Below are 23,140 nucleotides of genomic sequence, written 5' to 3' on the forward strand. Positions count from 1 at the left end.
TGGACAAAAGTCGAGAATAACTAAACGTGGATATTACGAAACACTGAAATGAAGTGAAGAATTTGAATGTAATGAAAAATACAAGCACAGCAGTAAAAGTGTACGCTCTTGCATTTTCTCCGCGTTAGTCAAGCTCATCGCCCGAATTTTTTTTTACTCAAACCGCAATTTAGCAACACTTCTGAAGAAAATATTGTTTCACAAAGGTGAATTTCGCACCTACCATCCTGTATACGCATGTCCGCCCTTTTACGCGGTCAACAATGCAGGAATGCACCGAGCTGACCATGCCCTCCTGCAGCGATGGTATCACGGACATGTTCTACCTTCAGGTGTGGAGCAGCACCAGATTCGCCGACGAGTGAGACAAGGAGTTCAGCGTTAGGCCCGTTTTCTACCACGGGGTGATGACGTTCGGCGGAAAAAAATGTCGGCTCGGCGTCGGACATAGCATTCAGGTGCGCTCTGCTTTAGAGGGAAGTGTTCAGCTTGATTATTAATAGGATGTCACCTTCGGCCGTAGTGTAACTGAAAGCCGTCGTTTTTCCTGGCTCTATTTCAATGCAATGCAGGCCCACCCAAGCAACCATGAGAAAAAAAAATATGTAAAAGATGGGTAAGGCCGAATAAATAAACACTGCCTCTGCGTGTTTTGTATAGGTGATGATGCTGTTGGCGCTTAATTGATTTTTTTCTTTTCTGTAACTAATGAGTACCTCTGTTCTTGCCTAAGCAGCATTAGAATGCTTTAACTATGTATCATTATTTTGTTTAGCTAGCATTTTTTTTATATTGCAGACACAGAAGTAGTGAACTTCCGTCTTTTGTTCACTTCGTCCGCTTGTTGACCGCCGCTTTTACCTACATTGGTACACTCTACTTCTGCTGGTATCGAAGCAAGTGTTAACATAACAAACGGGCATCCTACCCGGAGAAAAATATATGGGAGAACCAAGCAGGCGCTCACCTCTGAGAAATAAAATCTGAGCGTGACGAGCACGTGCACGTGCACTGGACATCAAGTGTGAAGCTCTATTAGGGTATCACCACCCTTTTGGAATAATTTCTCCTTTGCCTAATGTCGAGTGGCGCACCGTATAGACGCAAGGGCTCCGTAGAAGAGGACAACTGACACTGAGACATTGGAGACGCCAGAAAGCTGTATCATTTTTCTCGTGCAGGGCTGCGGGCTAGTATGTTGATCACCATGGAATTGACTAGTGTGCACACTGGCTTTGCGCAGTCACGGAGATCTAGACCCGTGGTCGGCGGTGGGAATCAAGGAATCCCTGTCCGACAGCCTTCCAGTCATCATGATCTCAGGCGCGGCGCACCACAACGACTTGAGGGTCTCCACAGACAGCGACTCGGCAAAGCCAGTGTGCACACTAGTCAATGCTGTGGTGATCAACATACTAGCCAATAAGTCAAATAACTCAGTGAACTGAACTGAGTTGACTAATTACTCAGTGATTAATTGGTAACTGATTAATTATTTAGTCAGTAATTAATCATTGATCGACATATGACCACATAAGGCCATATGTCACGGAGATCTAGACCCGTGGTCGGAGGTGGGAATAAGGGAATCCCTGTCCGACAGCCTCCCAGTCATCATGATCTCGGGCGCGGCGCACCACAATGACTTGAGGGTCTCCACAGACAGCGACTCGGCCTCACTCAGGGCAGCCCGGCTGCTTGAGAAGGCTCATGTGCTTCGCTGGCTGCAGACAGACATCGGGGCTGGCAGACATCGGGGATCCACTGCGTTTTAGGATTCGCGTATCTGTTTCCACCATATCTGCATCATGAGCCTCGTCTGACTTGTCGGAATTTTGATAGGTGATGCAGAAAGAGATTCATTTCGCGAGCAAGACATTGTAGCTAAGGAGTGCTGCACTGTTAATGAAGGCCACACGTCGAAGGAGAAACTGTAGCAGTTTGCACAGCCTGAGAAATCTGAGCTGCCAGAAGGTTGGATACGCACTCTGTGACTGTTGTCACAATCCTATCAATCATTTTGGCCATTTTGGCCACATTATGAACTGGTTTTCTTCTTTGTCTGAGACGTTCGGTTTCAGAACGTAGCCCCATTTTGTGGAGATTTTCGCACAAAACGTTTCACATGTTTTACTAATGTGGCACTTTCTTTTTTATTACGCAATCCTGCCTAAAGGCATATTATAAAAAGCCGTGTAAATTATTTTCATGTAAATTCATATCGAAGAAATGACGCTGGTAATCCTTGTAGTTACAGTAAAGTGACTACTCAGTCACGCTGGAGTAGATAAAATATCAAAATATAGATGAAGATACAATGTAAGAAATGCATCTTGTTCCATATTGTATCATTCTTGAACAAAGCCTATACTTCCACTCATCATCAGCGGCACTGCTCCGTTTTATCAGTCATCCTAAGAAGCAGCCATAACAGGGCAAGTCGAGGTGTCATCGCCACTAGCAAATCGGGCACATGGGTACAGTGCCCTAGGGCACTGTAACATGGGTTGCCCTGAAATCGGCGAGTCGGTGCCTTCGGACCAACCATGGCCAAGCACTTCGTCTCCAGGACGTGGCAGCTGAAGAATCTTGGTCATCTGAGTACCGCCATAGCGCCAGTATAGCTACGTCGATGGTCCGCAGTTCTTGACTGCATGACCATCGCCAACAGTAAGTCTAAGCTTTCTTTTGGCATCGGCAATTTGCCGTTTAAATACTCCTATTGGTTTCTGGCGCCCTCCACTTTGCTGCGCTGCGCGTAGTTGAAGGCTTCGCGAGCGACAAGCTGCCACATTTTACATTTAAGCGCGTGGTTCGGGCGCTCTCATCACATTTTGTGCAATCGGTGCGCGTATGTAACTGACTTCGGAACTCTGTATATGCAGTGTTGTGCACGCGCCCTGCCATGGAAGACATTATCAGAGTTAGGTTACTCAGTGTTAATTCTACAGAGGACTTTCTTCGAAGGTGAACGACCTCATGACCGTGATACATCTGCAGAAGTAGTCTGGAAGGCCGAATGAGATGAGCCTAGACTCATTACATGTTGACGAATGACTTATCGATGACGCTTCGTACGGGACCAAGGGAGGTATTTACAGGGAAGAACAACGTGATAAGATGCACCAAAAAAGTTCTGAGAGCACTGTAGAATCTGCAGTGGAGAAATGCGAAAGCCTGAGCTTCGCTGCTGCACACGGTCGAACCCAACCAGCGTTCTGTTGAACGCATCAAAGTTCATCGGCGTTCTATAGATTGGTTTACAGTGAAGGAAAAGCACAGTACCTGTAACTAGCGGAATCTCGCTGACACATCTCGCGAAAAAATCTCCCCGAGGCGTGATTTTAGCCATGAGCCCAGAATGAATTTCGCCTTAATAATTGGTTCACAGGAAGTGCGCGGTATCAGTCACACACTTTCCTCCACACACCTGAAATCTTTGGAGTACCATCGAGTCCACACACCGGAGACAAGATTTTATAGTAAAGCTTCCGCTTTAATAATAAGTAAATAATCCATAAAGAAGTACGAAGAAATTCCATTAAACTAGAACCGAGACGGAAAATCACAATATAGAAATGTCGTTACCCAAAACTTGTCTTTCACCCCTGGCCAATGACGCTGCCGTCCTACAAGGGCGTCCATGAGAGATCTCTAGAAGATGACCGTTTGCGGTAGTCGAATCGGTAAGTACCTACAGGTAAAAATGGTCCGAGATCCCAACAGAATCTGCACTGAAGAAATGCGTAAGCCTGACTGTTTCTGTGTTTGTTGGCGAGATGTGTCAGCAGGATTCCGCGAGTGACATATACTGCGCCTTTCCTTTCCTGTAAACCAGTTATAGAAGGCCGGTGAACTTTCCACGACGTCACAGGAATGTTCTGCAGAATTGTATGACGTCATTCGTGTGACATCACACATATATGGCCACGTTCATGAACTGACACAACTTGCAGTGACATGTTAACTTTTTCTGTTACATGAAGCCCTATAATGTCACGCGAAGTCGAGATCACACTTTCCATACTTCCTGCGACCCGTAACCAGAGGCTGAGAACCGACACCGACAGTTGGCTGGCGACCATCATGCCTCCCAATTACACTCTTAATTGGCTCTAATTAATCAACTAATTAACCCGCATCAACCATTTTGTCACTTGTACACCTTTCTTTGACGCTCTATCTGACGGTGGCATCCTCTTTCCGATATACCAACTAGTTCCTCTTTTACAACTCCGAGAATGTTACGTCCACGCTAAACCCGCCTACATAACCACATAATGCTTACGCATTAAAAAGTAACCGGCAAAGAACTTCACTTATTTCACTGCTATTCATGACGTCAAAAGCAGCAAGAGCAAATTTTGGAAGGGCAGACAAATGACTAGGGAGGAAAGCTTGTTACAGAATACATGCTTGTGGTGAGTTAAGGTGTGGTATTACTATCGCCGTGTAATTCTCACGTTGGCGAGCGGCGAAAAATCTGGAAGCTCTAAAAGTTTTGTTTTGTTGGTAGAGACCTCGTCAGGTACCAGCTGCCTTTAGCTTCTGTTCCTGCATAAGGCATTGCATTTGTCTGCTGTATAAAAGGGAATAAATAAGTAAATGAACAAACAAACAAACAAACAAACAAACAAACAAACAAACAAACAAACAAACAAACAAACAAACAAACAAACAAATAAATAAATAAATAAATAAATAAATAAATAAATAGTTCAAAAAGGTCGCAAAAGCTGGTGCCAGTAGAACAGACCAAATTAATAACTTGGCATGGGTTTACGTTTTAGACGAGGGGGAATACAACTCTCGCGTTTTTAAAGCATTTCGAATGTTCGGTTCGTCATACCGGTCATATGCTCATGGTTCATGGCAGCCTTTAGCCTGGGAGAAGCAAAAATTAAGGAAACGTTTAAGCTTCGCCTTATGAGTAGACACCTTTGACGCCGTATTTTCATTCTACGAATTTTTCATAATTTTTTTCGGATGATTTTTGGGGAACCAAGGCGCAATATCGTTTTCACTTTTCGGTGGATACCTGCACTTACAATGAAAGGAGGTACAGCCAGAAGCAATATGAAAGGGAACACGGCAGCACGTGGCCTCCACTCTTTAAAATGCGCTGTCACCGGCAGGTGATAAGATAAAGTTGTAAAGACGCATCCAAAGTAAGCTTGGTCGGTTGCTGTTCCCGAGCATACTCTTGGTGCCACCAATTCTCGTCTTGCGTTGGCGGCAGCGCTTTGCAAAGCGCGGAGACCATGCGCTCTCGTGTTCCCTTTCATATTTCTTCTAGCTGTACATATGTCGCCGGTTCGGATACCTTTCGCAAACTACAATCCAAACTTGACTAGCAGATGGATGTTAAATGGGAAGCGGAATGGTAAAACCGCATTCTGAATGCCCCACGAAAAACGGTTACGGTATAAAAGTGTCAAGGGAGCGTTTTTTTTTTTTTTTTGGGGGGGGGGGGGGGGGGGCGAATTTCAAATGATGCAAATTTTTTGCGAAAAATGTTGAGGCACGGCGACAGCGGCAGCTTTTCGGCACAACGAATCTACGCTCTCAAATAAAAAGAACCACGAATTAATTCGGCACAATAGCTGGCTGTAGGGATGGGATGCAATAAAAAGTATTAATTGTTTTTGTCAACGAATTTTTTTATAGGAAGGGAAGAATATTACTTTTTTTTTTTTACAATCGTTATGACTCTTTTGAAAATGAAAAAGCTTATTTACATGACATGTTTAGGTTTGTCACGAGAATAATAAAAAAAAGCAAATGAGAGTTGCTTTTTCGCATGGTTAGGTAGAGAATGGCATTTCTAACTGTAAAAAGGGGCACTCGACCACCGAAAAAGGCAGTGCACAGCGACATTTGCTGAAATAAAAGAAATGTTTGAAAACTGTGCTAACAAATAAAATTGCATCGCTGAATATGTTATTCTTCTAGACTGTTCATTGTAATTTGTTCGCCATGTTTTCCAGAAATTCGAGATGGCCACACAAAACATTATTCGGTCAGTGGTGACTATATTCTTCATCGTAGCGCTCACGGCTGGAACTCACGGTGCTGTCTTGGACCTCTCCTACAAAGTGTGCGCCTTCGATACGCTGGTTTGTGCCTCGCATTCCTTTTACAAAAGCAGTTACGGGAGAAATCGCTGTTGCATTTGGAAAACAAACAGGTCTGCGCGCCTTCTCATTCGCGTTGTTTATCACCCTTTTCAAACAGATCGACCACTTTACGTACAACAAGAACGCTACGTTTCAACTGAGATACGCGATAGCCGATCAGTATTGGAACCGAAATGGCGGACCAATTTTCTTTCATACTGGACACCGAGGCCCTGTTGAAGAACACGTGCGCAGTATGGTATGAGAACAAGTTTATTTTCTACTTTCTTTCTGCGCTCGAGAAAGAAATACCTGTCAAATAGCACGGCCCCTCAGATGACATTCAAAGCCGGGGCGCAACCCGTACTGCGGAATGCTCCCGCTTTTTGCACCTCGGCGTAGAGCGCTTGCATCGGGATCGCGATGGCGTAGATTTTGCTCTCATCAGTTTTCAACTAAATAGTGTTTCAGTAGTTTTTTAGTGCGTAAATTTTAGGCCACCACGGCAGATCTGAATCGCTTTTATTCGCACGGTTCATTGCTGCCGTCGCAATCGTTCGGCAGGTACACATCAATTTGTATCGAAGCACTTATATAGTTGACGAAGTAGCACTCATCAGTCTCGTTGATGCCAAGATATACGCTTGAAGTGACGAGAAAAGATAAGATAAAAAAATGGCCACAGGCGTGAGACATCAAAGTCACGAATGTTGAAAGAAATATTCAAGACGGAATACCTTGTAGGTTCGGGCATATAAAGGAAAGGGCAAAAAAAAATTAGGTGGGGTTTAGCTTTAGTTAAACTCGGTAGATTGTATAAGCAAAGTCGACGTAGCTTCTCTTTCTGTTCTTTCTTCTTCTTTTTCTTTTCTTTTCCTTTTTCCTTTCTCTTTTCTTCCTCTTCTTCTTCTTCTGTTTTTTTTTTCTTCTTTTCTCTATTTTTCTTCCTCTTTTCTTCTTCTTCGGTTTATTTTTCTTCTTGTTCTTCCTCTTCGTCTTCTTCTACTACTTTTATTCTTCTCGAAAGGACAAATGTCAAACGTGGCTACCGGCCGGGTTTACGCGACGGGCTGAAACTTCGCGTAGTATTGCTTATGCAATAAAACAAAAAGTGAAGCCTGAACCAGCCCAGATAACAACTCGGGAAAGATAGCAAGATTTTGCGGAGAAAGGTCTAACGGTGAAGTGTCTCAAGTATGAAAAAGCGCAAACTCTCTCGACCTGCAACCCCTCCCCTCCCCCCGCCCTCCGAGAAGAAAAAAAAAAATGAAATATGGGACATAGGTGTGGAAAGTAAATGGGCAGACACAACGACACTACCTGAAGAGGAATGACTTACAGCCAGGATGGGCGAACAAGCAGAACTTTTTGCTGGGCTAGTTGGTTCATTGTGACTTGAGTGAAATAGCGCGAAAGAAGCCCGAAGGCGAAGCGAAGAAGGGACAGGAACAGTTCCCTCACAACAGATTGATTACTTGATAGCAGTTTACTGCTGCTACATGGAAGCTAAAGCCTTGACATTTCGGCATGAAACATGTACTGTAGCGTTTGCTATGGGGGTGGGAATAGAGTCTGGGTAATTATTACCCAGGCCGGCGATTAAAGTACTTACATCACGCGCTGTTTGCGCTGTTGTTGCCAGATGTTTGTTCCACAAGGCTCTCTTCGTGCTGCTTTATGAAAACACTAATGTCGGGTAAATGTAGTTTGTTTTCAACTGAGAAATTTCTGTACAATGAAACATATATTAGTTTACGAGTTGCCAAAATAAAATCCAAGCATGTTATGCAATTGATTCAAAACAGACTCTGGCTGCGACATTAACGCAGCTAAAGAAAGCCATGCAGCATTTAAAAAGGTTGGTGTGCCCTCGCCTCAGCGAATCCAGCTACTGACCCAGTCTTGAGTTTCATTATGAAGCCTTTTATGATTGGGACTATATAGTTAACTTTTCAATTATTGGCTTCAAGAATCATTCGCACCATTAGAAAAGTAGTAAATCATTTTCCAAAAGAGCGGACAGGTATCTTTGCACCAAGATATCCTACTTTTTAATTGCATACATTTTTTCCATGATCGTAAATGGCAACAAGCGCGCTCGCTTAACTTGATGCCAAGTTAGCTTTATCGGTATCGAGCAGCGGTCCAGCTACGTTTCCTTGTCAGGCTGCACCAATTTGTTTAACATCAGAATCATTCTCGACATAATCATAATTTAATGTCGATGCATATATCGTATGTGCATACCCATTTTATTTAGGAACGTTTTGCGGGCTAGTTTGCTAATGTTCCAAAGGAGAACTGCGATAGAAAAGTTGAGAGTCCGCGAACTTTCGAGCGGACTCCGGATGTGGGAGTGCGCCCATTATTTGGCCCTTGCTGCCCGGTCTTGTGTATGCGCGCGGAAGACGCAAAAAGTGAATGTACAAGGACCCTAAGATCTTCATCTTCGAAAGGCTGAATCAGCTTTAATACTTGGTATCTACGGAGTTTGTAGAACCACATGCATCAGAAACATTTCATTTGGAGTTCAGGAATTGACTGACCCCCCCCCCCCCCCCTTCCCCCAACCGCTAAAAAATAAAATAAAATAAAAAACACGTTTTGAACTCACTTAAACGGGACTAAGTTGTGCTAAAACATCATTTAGCATCTTTGGCATGACCTTGTTTGGCCGTTTAGCATTAGAAGACTGGTGCACAGTTTGGCTAAGTTTTAAACGCCTTTATTGCATGGCACACAGTTCAAGGCACATAAGCCGTCTATTCGAATACCTATCGCCAACTATCCTCCAACGTGACTAGCAGATGATGGATGCTGAATGGGAAGTGAAATGGTATGACAGCAGCCTGAACGCCGCGAAACGAACGACTGGGTCACATTTTCATACAATCAAGGGAAATCTGAAACCTGATGCAAATTCGTTATTGATGCCGCACGATCAAATGGTGCTCCATTCGGAACAGAGGTCAGAGGCCCTACCAGTGGTGTATCTGTTAACTGTGCATGTCGTCATCCCACTCGCCACTTCGTTGGCTCGACAGCTGCTGCCGTTACAGTTGCTGTGGTGACCAGCGGCACACAGAGAAATGGTTTTGCTCGGCTCTGACGATCATGTGAGTGATTTCGCACTCATGTTGTCAGATACATCAGATGGCCAGCATGACCTTTACACTCAGCTACCCCCCCCCCCCCCCTCCCCCTTTAATTCCGTTCCTCATGTTTATTGCACTGTATGTTTTATTTTTAGGGAATCATGTGGAATTGGGCTCGAGATTTCAAGGCGCTCTTGATATTCGCGGAGCATCGCTACTACGGCCGGTCCTTGCCTTTTGGAAATGATTCATTCAAGGTAAGTACAACGCTAGTTAGCAAACTTCGCGCTGCAAAACTTCTTCCAAATACAGCGTACAAAGTTCTGCATCAAGGAAAAAGATTAAGTTCTGTCCTTTAGAAGTCTAGAAGTTATATAAAATCCGGTTCCCATTTGGTCCCCGCGTTCTGTGAAAACGGCCTCAACAGTTAACAACTTTGTGCAGCTAGATTCTTACATAACCCGTGCGTTCATTGAGCTCCGTGATAACAGGTATTGCGAAGGTAAAAAATGTTTGAGCAAATAAAATTTCATAACTACGTCTTTCACTTTCCTCCTTTCGCCATTGTACCTTATCTTTTTGAAATCATTGTGGTAAGCCAGATTATGTCCCCTCCGTGGCAAGTACCTTCTGTAAGGGCCTCCTATCACCCTGGTCTGCTCCAAACCTGACCGCCATGTAACAGCAAATAAGGAGAGAACGGCGCGCCTTATCGTGAATGCTCTTGATGTGGCCATGAATGATAAGTAATTGAGGTTTTACTCTTCTAAACCAAGTTGCAGACCAAGAGCTCCGTTCGGCTTGGTTACGCCTGTTAAGCATCCATGTCAAAGGTCAAGGTCAGATATCAAGGTCGTTAGGGCAATCGGTCAACGCAATGAAAGTCAAAATCAAAGTAAAACGTCAAGGTCGTTGAGGTTAAGTGCAAATAAATGTTAAGTGGCTGGCCTACTTTAAACCAAACTAAATGTTCCTGACTTCAAGGTTAAGTAGTCCCACCTGACTACCATGGCGAAACCTGCCGTAATACAGCTCTCGTTCTAATATTCTCTGATGCAGGCTACATCAATAGGATTCTCTTCCGCTAACGGTAATCAAACCCATGCTCCGTTTCTTAGGAGAGTCTTGCCTGCGCGACTGCACGATAGGTTGACTTTTCCATACGCGTTATGCTGTAAATCCCTTTTCTCCTTCGTCTCACAGTTAGGGCTAAAAAAAAAAAAAAACGGTTTGTTCCCCTGGTTACTTTCTCTCCTTCCGTTCTTCTACCCCTCCTCGTCCTGATACCAAGGCATTAACCTGCCGCGGAGAAGAAAGCTATTGAGGCACTTCAGATACTTAAGGACACAGGCTTGGACTTCATACTACTGAGTCTTTCTTTTCCATCATGTGGACACGTTTAATACCGTGCTTTGAGCTTGCGTTCTTATTCTCGCCAAGGGCTGTAGAAAAAAAAAAAGCGGGGGGGATAATAGGGAGGTTATCGCCCCCACCTCTTATTTCTCCAGAAGGGCCAGTGCCAACTGTTTAAAATTATATTTCCGAAAAACGCTTCACACTGAGAAGCTATTGGCGTAACGCACAGTGCGGCTTGAATATTTGGCTCTGTAGCCAGTCGTAAAGCATTTGTTTTGTATAACCTGATCTAACATATCCCAACTGATGCTGTTGATTGACTGAACTCTTTTATGAGCATGATTAAAAGAGCGCCAAAATGCATTCAGTACAGTTAATTACTTCTCAAGTACACATTATTAAGAAGTCAGTCATACAAAAAGGTACGTATGTTTACATACATTAGGATTCTGAACAGTTCAAGTAAACAAAAATATACAACCAAAATAAAATTCCATACCGACCTAAAAAATAGAACAATATCGACGTCGTGACACCCTCAGTCCCACAGAAAATAGTTTTGGTGCCTTTGCATTCTCTCAAGTGCAGCGTAGCAAAGTACCTTTTCCTAGTTAATCACCGTGCTTTATCACATTTATTTTCCCTTATCATATCCCTCTGTATGACTCTTGTATGACACTCCGCTGCATTTTAATTCCTTCGCGGTATCGGTTTACCATCGTGCATGCTGTGCGTATCCTAGGCTTCTTTCTTTTGTGAATTTCGGGCAGCCTTTAATCAAATTCAGTTATTTTTAATCTTGGAGGCACAAGTTTTCTACCCGAGGGTTGGATATAAGTGGCTACTCACGGCAGTTCACCATATATATCTCTCAGGCTCCAGAGATGACCGCGTACTTAACCACGGAGCAGGCTCTCGCCGATTATGCCGACCTAGTCAAGTGGATCAAGAGGAACGTCAAAGGAGCCGAAAACAGCAGAGTGGGCGCTTTTGGTGGCCACTACGAGGCCATTCTGGCAACCTGGTTCAGGGTGAAATACCCGCACATTGTCAGGGGGTAAGTCCCAGCTCTGGAGACAAAGGAAATGATAATAATCAACTCAGCACTCGAATATGGTCTTTTCCTGCCGACAGCGTTCTGGCCAGTAGTGCTCCTTTCAAGGTATTCTCCCCGTCTGTTCCCTGTGGCACTTACTACAAGGCGGCGACGGATGCCTATAAAAAGACTTCCAGGAATTGCCCCAACGAAGTCAGGAAGATATGGCCCATCCTCGAAAACCTGGGCTCCACGGGTAACTGAATAACGACTTCTTTTTTTTTACTACCAAAAAGAAAGTACCTTGAACTATTGGCATCAACCCACACGAGACAACCTTGCATTTTGAACGTTGCGTTCAGGCTTATCCACGCCGGGCTGCAACGCAAAGCAAAAACGGGCATTGCCAACCCGGCGTCGAGCTCCGAAGCAAGGCTCTTGCTTCGCTGGAGCTCTTCGTGGTTTTGTGGCACTTTTCGGGATAGCCACTAGCTCTAACTTGTTCACAGGGCTATTGCTTTGTCTTAGTTCGCCTATAACAAAATGAATGGCAGAATTTCAATCTCCTATGACTAACGACAGACATGGTTCGCTCTACAAAAACCAGATGGCGCAACTATATAGCTGAAAAGTACTAGAAAACGTACGGCGGGCTACGCATGCAACACCTGGGTAACCTGGATGCTCTAAGGAATATCAAAAAGGTCTGCGCAACCGAGATGGCAAAGAGGAAGCAGAAAGCGAAAACGAAAGAATCGTTTATTGAACACAGAGCTGGTAAAAACGAAGTCCGGAAGGAAACGCTTGATTCGAAAGGCAGTTCCCTGCTATTTGGGCCTATAGATCAGGTTGCCATAGAACCAGGTAACTTAGAAAGAAGCGTGAAAAGGGAAATAATATTTGTGCAGCATCCGGGAGCAGTATAGGAGCGAAATGTACTCTGGTAGACTATAAACCTCTACTTCCAGATAACAAAAAGGAAAAAGAAAGCCTTGCAGTTGTATTAGTTTTGGGTTTTCAGGGTAGTGAGGGCAAAATTAACGCATCACAGATGGCTAGACGACAGTAATGGTTAGATAAAAGGAGAATGTTCACATTGTTCGGAACGTCAGCATTGTCTGAGAAATTGAGGCCATATAGTTTAGAACATGAAAAATGGCCATGAATGAAAATAAAAATTAAAAAAAAAACAAATAAACGAGATAGGATAAAAAAGTAACCAAAAAGACGGGTGATGCAGTACAAAATATATAAACCAATTATTTCAATTTACTAGGCAAATTGTCTCTTCTGACGCATTCCGCATTTACTGCTTTCAGAGGAAGGCTGTCAAAGTCTTGGTGCAAAATTTCGCCTCTGTCACCGTTTGCGCCCTAACCATATCCCTGCTTTTCTCGACTGGATTCGGGACAGCTTGATCGGCGTTGCCGTAGTGAACTATCCTTACCCGTCACATCACGTGCCGCCGCACCCTGTGAAGGTGAGTGTTGGTCGCCAGCTTGCCTTCGCATTCTATACAAAGGGCGAAACATAGTAGGATAATGGGAAGCTACACGCGGCAATCTCGATAAAAAGTATCGGTGTGTTCTGTAAGGTGCGGTATAGGTGTGTGCATACCTGATTTCACTTCCCTCATGGCCAGGTTTACTGCGTCGCTGAAAGGCAGCTATTTTTTGTTCAGACCATTCGTACTAAAATAACCCCCTCCGTAAGTCGTCTGCCTCCTGCCGTAAGTCGTGTTCTAAATCTCCCAAAGGCAAGAATACTTTTGGTCCTACTCTCTCGAGTGGGTAAGACTTCGAAGGATTCTAAAGAACTGAAGAAGAGCTCCTCCCCCCTCCTTTCCTGTAAATGGCTTAGAATGAAGTCCCTTGGACTCAGAACTTTTGACAAAGACTGTAGCTACCTTGATATTAAACTCTGACAATCGAATGTACCTGGTGTTTGGTATGGAGGGGAGCAAAATGTACCCCAACACTTCAACGGAGAATTGCCCTCTGAAAACCACATGGCATGCCGTGTTATACAGTTTAAGAGCTTTGATGACACCGCTACGACCTAAAACAATTATATCAGTTCAATGTTAATTTCAAAAAGCGCTTCACATTTTTGCTCTTTTCATAGCCGTTCGATCCCTGCTAGCTCGCTGTTAACGGGTGATGAGTCACCAGGAACAGTTCTTTTTCTCTTTGGAGTTGGGACAATGAAAAACTCTAGAATAGAGAACCGTAGCGAGAGCCTGTGTTAAAAGAAAGTCGAAGTTTTGAAAAAAAAAAAAAAAACACAGGACTGCCGGTCGCATTCGCAGGCAGCCTGCGAGCTACTGCGCAAGGCCCACGGAGACGCCGGTCACCTAGTCGACGCCACAGTGAAGGCAGTTGGCTTCTTTCGAAACAGCACTGGCAAGAGTTCCTGCTACGCTCGGCCGGCTGCGAGCAAACAGCCTGCGTGGCTCTTTCAAGTGAGCACTTTCTGCTTCATGACCGGTACTCGTTCAACCAAAACTTCTATCCTATTTAGCCACGTTTTTTCAACCAATTTACATATTTAATAATATACTGCCAACTGCCTCTTGGATGTCAGAGCAGGAGTGGATACAGTGTTGTAGAAAACAATGCCGAGTTGCTTTTTAACAAAAGCAGAGAAACAAAACGTGATTGACAATCAGCCATGGGAGAATACACACAGTCAACAAAGAAAAACAAATCGAGGTTCGAAAAGCGTCTAGAAGGCGAATAAAAATATTGTTACGAAGAAATAATGACTGCATCCTGGATACGGTGTTACGGTCATCGCAAAAGATTTAACGGATGGCATATCAGCAGCGCACGGTAAGGCGCTCCACTTGGCTATAATTTTAGGAAACAATGTAAAGTGGTATAGATTAGTTTCAACCGTCTTACTGTGCTTGCCTCTAGTTTTTCGTTTTTCTGTGTTCGTTGAAATGCAAGTTAGTGCGAAAACTGATTTTTACATGGTTGTTGGCAATGCTGTACATCATTTGTAGGTAGTGTAGCTATGACACATTTCTAGCGTTAAAAGACCAGCTCGTATTCTAAAGTCGGAGACAGACACTTCTACTGTAAGCATTATAGATATGTGTTCACCCCAAACCCGTCTCAGGTATACGAGTGGAGGGTGAGAGGCGGTGACCAAATGAGAGTAGCTTAGAGAAGTATAGGAGCATCCAGCGATGCCATTGGCCGAACTTATTTTTTTTTGGAGCGTAGAAAAGGAAGCGTATGGCGCGGATATAGGCCGCATTACCCGGTGTATAAGAGTCACGTTTTTCTTTTCTTTCGTTTTTTTTTTTTTTTTTTTTTTTTTTTTTGCTGAATGTTTCATAGCTGCAACTCATATGCGGCGAAAAAGGACGCGCCACTTCGCGCCATATCTTGTCATTCCGAGGAGCTACGTTGTTACGATTAGGAAAGAGCACTGGACGAGGGTAGAGGGGGGGGGGGGGGGGGAGCCTCAATTCGCTGGTCGAACCAACGTTTCGACAATTGGACTCGTCTTCGTCTGGCTTGAACGAGAGGAAGAAGGTGGCTTACACGGTATGAAAGAGCACTGAACAAGGGTAGTGTAAAGAAGTTCCGATTAAGCGGACAGATAGCCGAGAAAGAGGAAGAGGAAGTGCTTTTACGGACCAGCTGACTCAAAGTTAAGCCACCACCGCTCCGGTCCTTCTCGCTACCACTGCCCGCTACCAGTGCCTGGATCCCCGCTTAACACTTGGTGGAGGTGCCGGAGATCGAACCCGGAAAGTAGGTGGGTGGGGGGGCTCAGCTCACAGGTCGAACCAACGTTTCGCACAGACGAAGACAAGTCCACTTGAGCTGCGAACTGAGGATTCCCTCCCCCCCCCCCCCCCCCCCCTTTCCCCCTGCACTTTTTTTCAGTGCTTTTTCATACCGTGTAAGCCATCTTCTTCCTCTCCTTCTACTTGGATCTATGTTGGGAGAGAAAGCAGAGTGTAAAAAATACAAAACAGCTAAATTACTTAGCACAATGCAATCCGCTACCGTGACTCCTCGGGGATCCAGGCGCAGCAGCGAAGATGCATCTACGTGCTTCTGCAGTCCATCGGTGCACCCGAAAATAGCTCGCGGCGAAAGCGGATCTCGGTAACGCAACGCGCGCATTATGTTGGAACTGCATTTCAAAACGTTATTCTAAGCGGAGTAAAGTTACATAATGTCTCAGCAACTAGACTGAACATCGCATCCAGTCCGGCTATATTATCGAGTGTTTTTATTTCGGTGCCGCATCAGTATGGCTCCGCTCACGTCGTGAATTGTTGCTCAATTTGACACCACCTGCGAGGCGGAGAAAGTACCGTGCAAAACTGAAATTGCGTGCCGTTGAATACGCGCTGAGCGCTCCGGTCTACAAAACCAACAAAAAAGGCTAGTAAGGCGAAGAACGCATGCTTCCAACGCTCGAGGATATCGTCTGCACAAAGCAGCTGCCGCACGCGTGTATTTCCATCACATTTTCCGAAGAAGATGGAATGTGGAATTTGACATACCCAAGCATCTTAGGCATTTAGGGATGCCGTTGTGTTGAGTTCATGATCAGTTTAGACCACCTGTTGGGATTCTTAACGTGCACCGAAATAATCTGGTCTACAGGGACCGTTTCTGTGCACACTTTCTGTACACTTTCTGCGGACACCTTCTGCTACCCAGTTATGTGAAAGATCACCTGAAGATATTTATGTATAGCCCCACCTCAAACAAGCCGGTCGGGCAAATCAGTGCGGACTGAGAATTGCGAGTTTTACTAATCGCCCGAGTGTCCTGAAAGGTTCGATTTTCACGTACCCAGGTGCCCAAGTTGGCAGCACCCGCCACTTGCGTACGGACACTTTCTGTGCACATTTCCTGCTGGCACTTTTGCACCATGAACCTATATGCTAACACATTCAAAGCCCCTGATTCGGTTTGGTATGCCGCAATTTCAAAAGCTCATAACCCCTCCCATTCACCTTCCCATTTAGCTTCCCATTTGTTGCCACTAAGATAATTTCGACAAAGAGTTGTACAAAACAATCGATTCTCATCTTGGGACAGGGGAAATAAAACGATTCAGTTAGAATTAGGTTTATTCGCCTATTAATTTGTCCCTCTCCGAAAAGATGTCACTCCACCGCAAGCACATAATTTGCCAGTGTAACTAGTGTATATTGCACGTGTGTAGTAAACCTGTAATAGAACAAATTAATTAAAAAAAGCACTTCAATAACACTGGTGCCTCAAGTGTTGGTTGGTTTGTTGGTTTGTGGGGTTTAACGTCCCAAAGCGACTTAGGCTATGAGAGACGCCGTAGTGGAGGACTCCGGAAATTTCGACCACCTGGGGATCTTAACGTGCGCTGACATCGCACAGCACACGGGCGCCTCTTCGTTTCGCCTCCATCGAAACGCAGCCGCCGAGGTCGGGTTCGAATCCGGGTATTCCGGACAGTAGTCGGGCGTCTTACCACTGCACCACCCCGGCGGGGCGGTGCCTCAAGTGTGTAATTACATTCAGGGGCGCCAAATACAATTATTATAGATTCGAATTGCATCCTTTCTTTCTGCCCCGCCGGGGTGGCGCAGTGGTTACGGCGCTCGACTACTGTTCCCGAAGACGCGGGATCGAATCCCGGCCTCGGCGGCCGCTTTTCGATGGAGGAGAAAAGCAAGGCGCCCGTGTGCTGTGCGATGTCACTGCACGTTAAAGAACCCCAGGTGGTCGAAATTTCCGGAGTCCTCCACTACGGCGTCTCTCATAGCCTGAGTTGCTTTGGGACGTTAAACCCCACAAACCAAACCAATCCTCTTTTTCTGCTCTTTGCAAATCATTTCCCCTGTTGCTGGAATCAGTCAGCGCGGAGGAAAGCAGGAATGAAGTGAAACAGAGGATAGAAATTCTTGATATTACACTGATCATGTTATTATCTTGTCATTTGTAGCATAAATGTGCAGCTCTGTGTGCAGCATATTCTGATCCTGTTGCAGTGCAGCTCAGTGCCGGAATGAGTGACCATGCAGTGCTCATAAAACTTCGCAGCAATGCACGGAATTCGTGCACCCCGTGTGCGGGGATGGCGTCACGGACATGTTCTACCCGACGGAATGGAACATCGCCAAGCTGAGCCAAAAGTGTTGGTTACAGTTCGGGATCACACCCACCGTTGACAGAGTCGCCACTTCGCTGGGCGGTGCTAACCTCGCCGGCACGTCTCGAGTGTTCTTTAGGTAAGCGAGCTCAACACGAACTTCTCAAACTTGTGCAGTGGGGGACGAATCGAAACCCGCCATCAAAATTGATCCATTGCCGTTTTCTTGCAAATAAGAGGCGGCTTTCTCAGAAAGTGTACCACTAACAAGGCCGAAATGTCAGACAGGAATCGCCGCCGTCGCCTTTTCCTGCTAGATTTACCAGAATGATTGTTTTGCGCTACCGCATTTATCCTCTCTTAGCCATCTGACTTGGAGGCAGTATGGCTGCCCCCGCCTAACGTTCACAGCTCAACAACCATGTTTGTTGTGCCCTTCGCAACATCGTTATGATTAGTAATAAATCAATCGCCCTCATCCGTAGTTGCTACAGCCAACTTCGACGATACCGCGAGCTAATCAGGTATCAGGTCTTAGTGTACAGTATATGCACTTTGCCTTGAGAAGTACGATCTTGATGGCGTGCATGGTACTATACCCATGGAAATAAAGAGCCGTTCGGATCGTACCTTTGCTAGCAACACAATACGCATTCACATTGCCCCATCTCCTCTGTTTTCTGAGGGCAAAGCCATCATACCAGTGAGTTGGCTTTGAAGAAACGATGCCTTATGGAGAGAGCAGGTGGCTGCTCCTGGCACCCCAGGTCTGCACCTAGGGGCATGAGGCCATTACGGCGTGTACGCACCTTGGTGCAGGGGTATATGTTGTGCATACCGTCGTCGCATTCGCCGGCCCTTCGATGGCAAACGATGACTGTTGCGACGAGTGCCTCCTCTTTCAGCCCTTTCCTTCGCATATATTTTATTTATCCTCTGTCCAGACGAGGCATGGTAGCTCGGCCAAATAACAGGCTCGGGCATTTTACATTCGTTTTTCCTTCAGCCGCAGCAGCAGCACGACGCTTTGCGCACCAGCGCGCCAGGTGTTTTTATTCCTTAGCGCTGTAGTCGGCTACAAGAAGGAAGAGGCAGATGTCTCTCAAGAGAGCGTCGACTGCTCACGACGCCGCGGGTAATCCAATTAAGCCGAGCTGGATCTCCTTTCATCCGCCACACCCTGCGAGACCATGTTATTAGGTTTGAGGGAATTACCTATGACGTAATAAAAATCGGCCCAGACCATTGGCTGGAGGGCGTCCCTTGAGAGGCATCTGCAGCTTCCTTCTTGTATTTTTATCTGACCACATCCGTGCCTCGTCATTACGGATATTATGGTTCACGAGCGAAATTGTCCACAAGTCGACTCGTCTATAGTAACGAATAGCAAAGAAAAATATTTACTAGAAAACGCGCCATTATTAAGGTCTGCTTCGGTTTGGTTTTTGGTATTTGTTTGTGTGGTTTAACGTCCCAAAGCGACTCAGGCTATGAAAGACGCCGTAGTGGAGGACTCCGGAAATTTCGACCACCTGGGGTTCTTTAACGTGCACTGACATCGCACAGCACACGGGCGCCTTGCTTTTCGCCTCCATCGAAAAGCGGCCGCCGAGGCCGGGATTCGACCCTGCACCCTTGGGAACATAGTTGAGCGCCGTAATCACTGCTCCACCCCGGCGGGGGTAAGGTCTGCTTCTGCAGTGCACTGCTGTGGCTAGTGAAGTTTAACTAAACGGCAATTTAGGAGACTACAAGCACGTTATTCTTGTATGTCATTATAGCCGTGGATTATTGACATGATGTCTAAATATCCAAAATTCTACTACGACTGCTCACATCTTACAAACTGTTACCATGTAGCAGCACTCAGTCAGTTGACAGTTGCTAACTGCGGCTTTCTATATGGGAGTCTGCAGAGAGTATTTTCTTCACCATTAGTCATGATACCAAAAATAACAAATGCACAGACTGGGCAGCTTTGCACTGTAAACCATAAGACCAATGCAGAAAAGTGCCTTCAGTGAGTCGTTCGCAATTTTTCGCTACATTCCTCTGATGTTCGGTGCTCAAATGCAGGATATAAAACATCTAGTCTGATCAGTACAGAAATTTTGTTCTCATCACTGTCTGCATTGACATGGGGTCGAATGAGTTCTGTGCGTTCTTTCCTTGCCCGTTGTCCAGGACAGCGAGCCTCCATAACAAGGAGAGGTAAATAAAGTGAAAAGGTTGGACTCTAGAAAGGCTGCCCGTAATGTGACTTGTTCATATTTAAGGGGTCGTAATAACTAGGCACGAGCGTACAGAGTCTTCTCGTCCCACACTGATGCCCGTATATTCTCCGCTCCACCCTGCAGTAAGCGAGGAGGCGTGGCCTGCTAGGTCGCCAGCGTCCTTGAGTCGGAAATTAAGCGGATAAGCTGCAGTCTGCTGCGTATTGCGTAGCGAGTCTGCGACCTTAGAGGGCGAATGCACATCTGCTCGGGGTGCACTGCGGCGGTGCCACTCCGGACAGTTTTCGCGAAGTACAGGGCGAAAGTGGCATTTATTGGCATTTTCATCGATGCAGGGAAATCGTGTGTGCACGCGCAGCGCAAGGTAAGGCCCGAGTACTGAGTTCGCCCAATGGTGCACTCTGCATTGAATATTGCCGCGAAACGTAAAAACTGTGTTGTTTTTAACAGCCGCCGACATGCGGCCTTATCACTGTGATTTTGGCGCGCGTATCGATTCTGTATCCCGTGTCTGTTCATTCTCGTTGTCGCGTACGACGCGTTATGTTCTTTGTTGCGAACGATACGCTGAGATCTGTCTCGAAGATTCCGATCACTTGTGTGTGTTTCTACAATGTTCCAGGTTGTGCTAGTAGCAGTTTGCGACGTTATCTAGATTGTTCTGAGCAGCCTTTAAATTTAGCGTTGACGACTGTGACAGGCATTCTTTGTTCGACGATCGACGAGCACGTTTGTTGCTATCGCCGCCGCCGAGTTGCTTAGTTCTTTTGCGGACGCAAGTCAGCCCAATAAAGACCTAATTTCAGTACCATCTAGCCTGTGCCTTCTTTTGCTGTCTACGGTCTTGTCACCACTACGTAACAATATAAACTTTCCGACACACTCAAGCAGTAACTTGAGCTTATAAAATCGACTCCTTGACGACGGCCCACAGAGGTTGGAAGGGAACCAGTCATGACTAGTTCCCGGCAAATTGTAATTTTTTTTTCTGGACTTATTGAGCTGCACGTGCAATAGAATGCCATTCATGAGCGGCAGCCGAATAAAATTTTGATGCGGCGAAGTATATTTAGCGGCTGAAGTTTTCGTAATGATACTGGGCTGTCTATCTGCAGTCAGGTTATGTGATTTCAAGACGAAGGCCTTGCAGGAGACAGGCGCTGAAGGTGGTCCAAATTAATGAAGCTTTTCCATTGTTGCCTGGTTCGTAATACAGATCTATTGCTTCCCAGAATTTATTGATTTCATTTAATATTTCTCTGTGCGAACAGCAACGGCAACCTGGACCCGTGGGCGGCGTACGGCGTCGACGCGCCGCCGACCCGTAGCAGCGAGTTTCGAAGCATCCGGGGCGGGGCCCATTGTCTGGATCTGCAATTTGCAAATTCCCACTGGGACCCGCATTCGCTCAGGGTGGCCAGAAGGGTCGCCAAGAGAGCCTTCCGGCGCTGGCTTTCCTCGTGATCTTACCTAAAGCCTAGGCGGAGGGAAGTAGACAGTTTCTTTCAAACATCGTCCCTTCAATAAACTTGAAGGTTCACAAAGAAAATGTATGGAGCCTGAGTTTGCATGTTGCCACGATTTTGTTTTTTGTTTTTTCAAGGCAAAAGGTTCACTTTTCGCGTGAGTGGGGTGAACAGGAAGTGTGGACAGAAAATGGCAACAAAAATATAATATGATTTTGTACCGAAATTGCGACGCAACCGTTCCTTCTGCAGCGTTAAGGTTGGTGTCATACCCTTTCTATTCCCATTAAGCATATATGTGTTGGTATATATGTAGAGGCTAGCTTGCGACAGGCATTTCGACCGACGACATATGTAGTACCTACAATTGTAGGCATTAAATCGTAAATGTAGGGATCCACCGAGAAGTGAAAAAGATACTGCGCCTTTCCTTATCCCGATAATCAAATCAACTAAACACGATTAGCATTGAACCAAACTCTGTGCCAGTCTCTCAGTGCTAAACTGCCCAACAAAGACCATACCAAACCATGCCAAGCAGTGATTTCCCATTCTTAATCGGTTTAAGCGAAGTTAAACCACAGTGGAATGTACATATCCTTTTTGTTGTACATAAAAGAGAATCACCCTTCAATAAATGCCGCTGCATGGTGGCATCGTGAAACTCTTGCCGAACACGGCTCGAAGTGTCGTTCTCGACTTCTCTGGCTGCTCAACGGGCGCCGAAGTGTAACCCTATCGGAACTCGCCACCGTCGGCAATACAGCCGTCGCGACCTGGTGTGGAACCGGTGACGTAGTCCAGAGCAACATGTCGCCTTAGCCGAGGAAAGACGGTGGAGGATGGAAACATTTTATTGCTAAAGCACTTTCACTTTCAAGCCTTTGCGGTGCGACGGCGGTGCACATGAAATGACCTTTCGCATGACCTCTGTGTGACGTCACGCCTCAAAGCTGGGCGACCAACTCGCGCCGTCCGTGAGAGACGGCGGTGCGCATGAACGGCGGCCTAACTCCCGCTCTCTCCGCCAGGAGCGCCACAGGTGTTATGACGTCACGCCTCAAAGCTGGGCGACCAACTCGCGCTGTCCGTGAGAGACGGCAGTGCAGTGCGCATGAACGGCGGCCTAACTCCCGCTCTCTCCGCCAGGAGCGCCGCAGGTGTTGTGACGTTTACAGCTGTATGACAGTAGCATTGATAATGGCGGTGCACTTAGTTGATAATAATGATGAGAGCAAACGTAATGCACCGTGTGCAGCACCAAAACTCCAGCTTTCGCATTTATGCAGTGTAGATTTAGAGTGCTCTCAATTTTTTGTCCCTCATCCATTCTAACATTAAATCCTCCACAATGCCAGAAGCACAAATCGTTTATCTCGGGTCCTCTTCTCGATGGGAAACCGAACACTGCCAAGAATCACCTTGAGCAAACAGCGCACTGTCCCAAACAGCTAGTCACGAGAAACGGAACATTTAGACCTTACCGTAGGACCTTTGTTATCCACGTAACGTGGAGCCGAGCTCTTAGGCGCCGTTCGAGGCATCTTTCTCTGTACTCCACGTGACTTTGGCCTGAGTCATACCTGGTAGTACAGCCCTGCAGTTATCTTGTTACGGTTATCTCCACCGCCTACGACAATGAAGATCAACAAGAGCGGCCGGAAAACAGGATTAGAGGGTACGTCCGTTATCGTGGAGCGACCACGGTAAGCGATAGTATCGATACCGCTAT

The 23,140-nt window shown here is 45.9% G+C and overlaps 1 protein-coding gene and 1 long non-coding RNA gene across 3 annotated transcripts in view; one reads left to right on the forward strand and one right to left on the reverse strand.

Annotated features, from left to right (window-relative positions):
* Positions 1 to 23,140, reverse strand: part of LOC146182056 (uncharacterized) — a 149,282-nt gene that overhangs the window by 34,149 nt on the left and 91,993 nt on the right. The window lies entirely within an intron of this gene.
* On the forward strand, positions 1,617 to 21,452 carry LOC146182057 (lysosomal Pro-X carboxypeptidase-like). The gene is made up of 10 exons (XM_084577737.1): positions 1,617 to 1,712; positions 5,988 to 6,116; positions 6,235 to 6,375; positions 9,367 to 9,468; positions 11,443 to 11,624; positions 11,702 to 11,859; positions 12,923 to 13,087; positions 13,916 to 14,064; positions 17,660 to 17,847; positions 21,214 to 21,452. The coding sequence occupies exons 1-10, from the start codon at positions 1,617 to 1,619 to the stop codon at positions 21,404 to 21,406; spliced, it is 1,503 nt and encodes a 500-aa protein (XP_084433863.1). The 3' UTR covers positions 21,407 to 21,452.

This window comes from Amblyomma maculatum, chromosome 8 (assembly GCF_055883805.1).
Source record: "Amblyomma maculatum isolate TAMU_Amacu chromosome 8, ASM5588380v1, whole genome shotgun sequence".
Classification (NCBI taxonomy): Eukaryota; Metazoa; Arthropoda; class Arachnida; order Ixodida; family Ixodidae; genus Amblyomma; species Amblyomma maculatum.

What these genes read in the sequence shown, in the direction of transcription:
- LOC146182057 (XM_084577737.1), top strand. Translation starts at nt 1,617, where the DNA reads ATGATCTCGGGCGCGGCGCACCACAATGACTTGAGGGTCTCCACAGAC. An exon ending in TGTGCGCCTTCGATACGCTG is followed by an intron (nt 6,117 to 6,234) that starts GTTTGTGCCTCG and finishes CTTTTCAAACAG; the next exon opens with ATCGACCACTTTACGTACAA. An exon ending in CGAAAACCTGGGCTCCACGG is followed by an intron (nt 11,860 to 12,922) that starts GTAACTGAATAA and finishes TACTGCTTTCAG; the next exon opens with AGGAAGGCTGTCAAAGTCTT.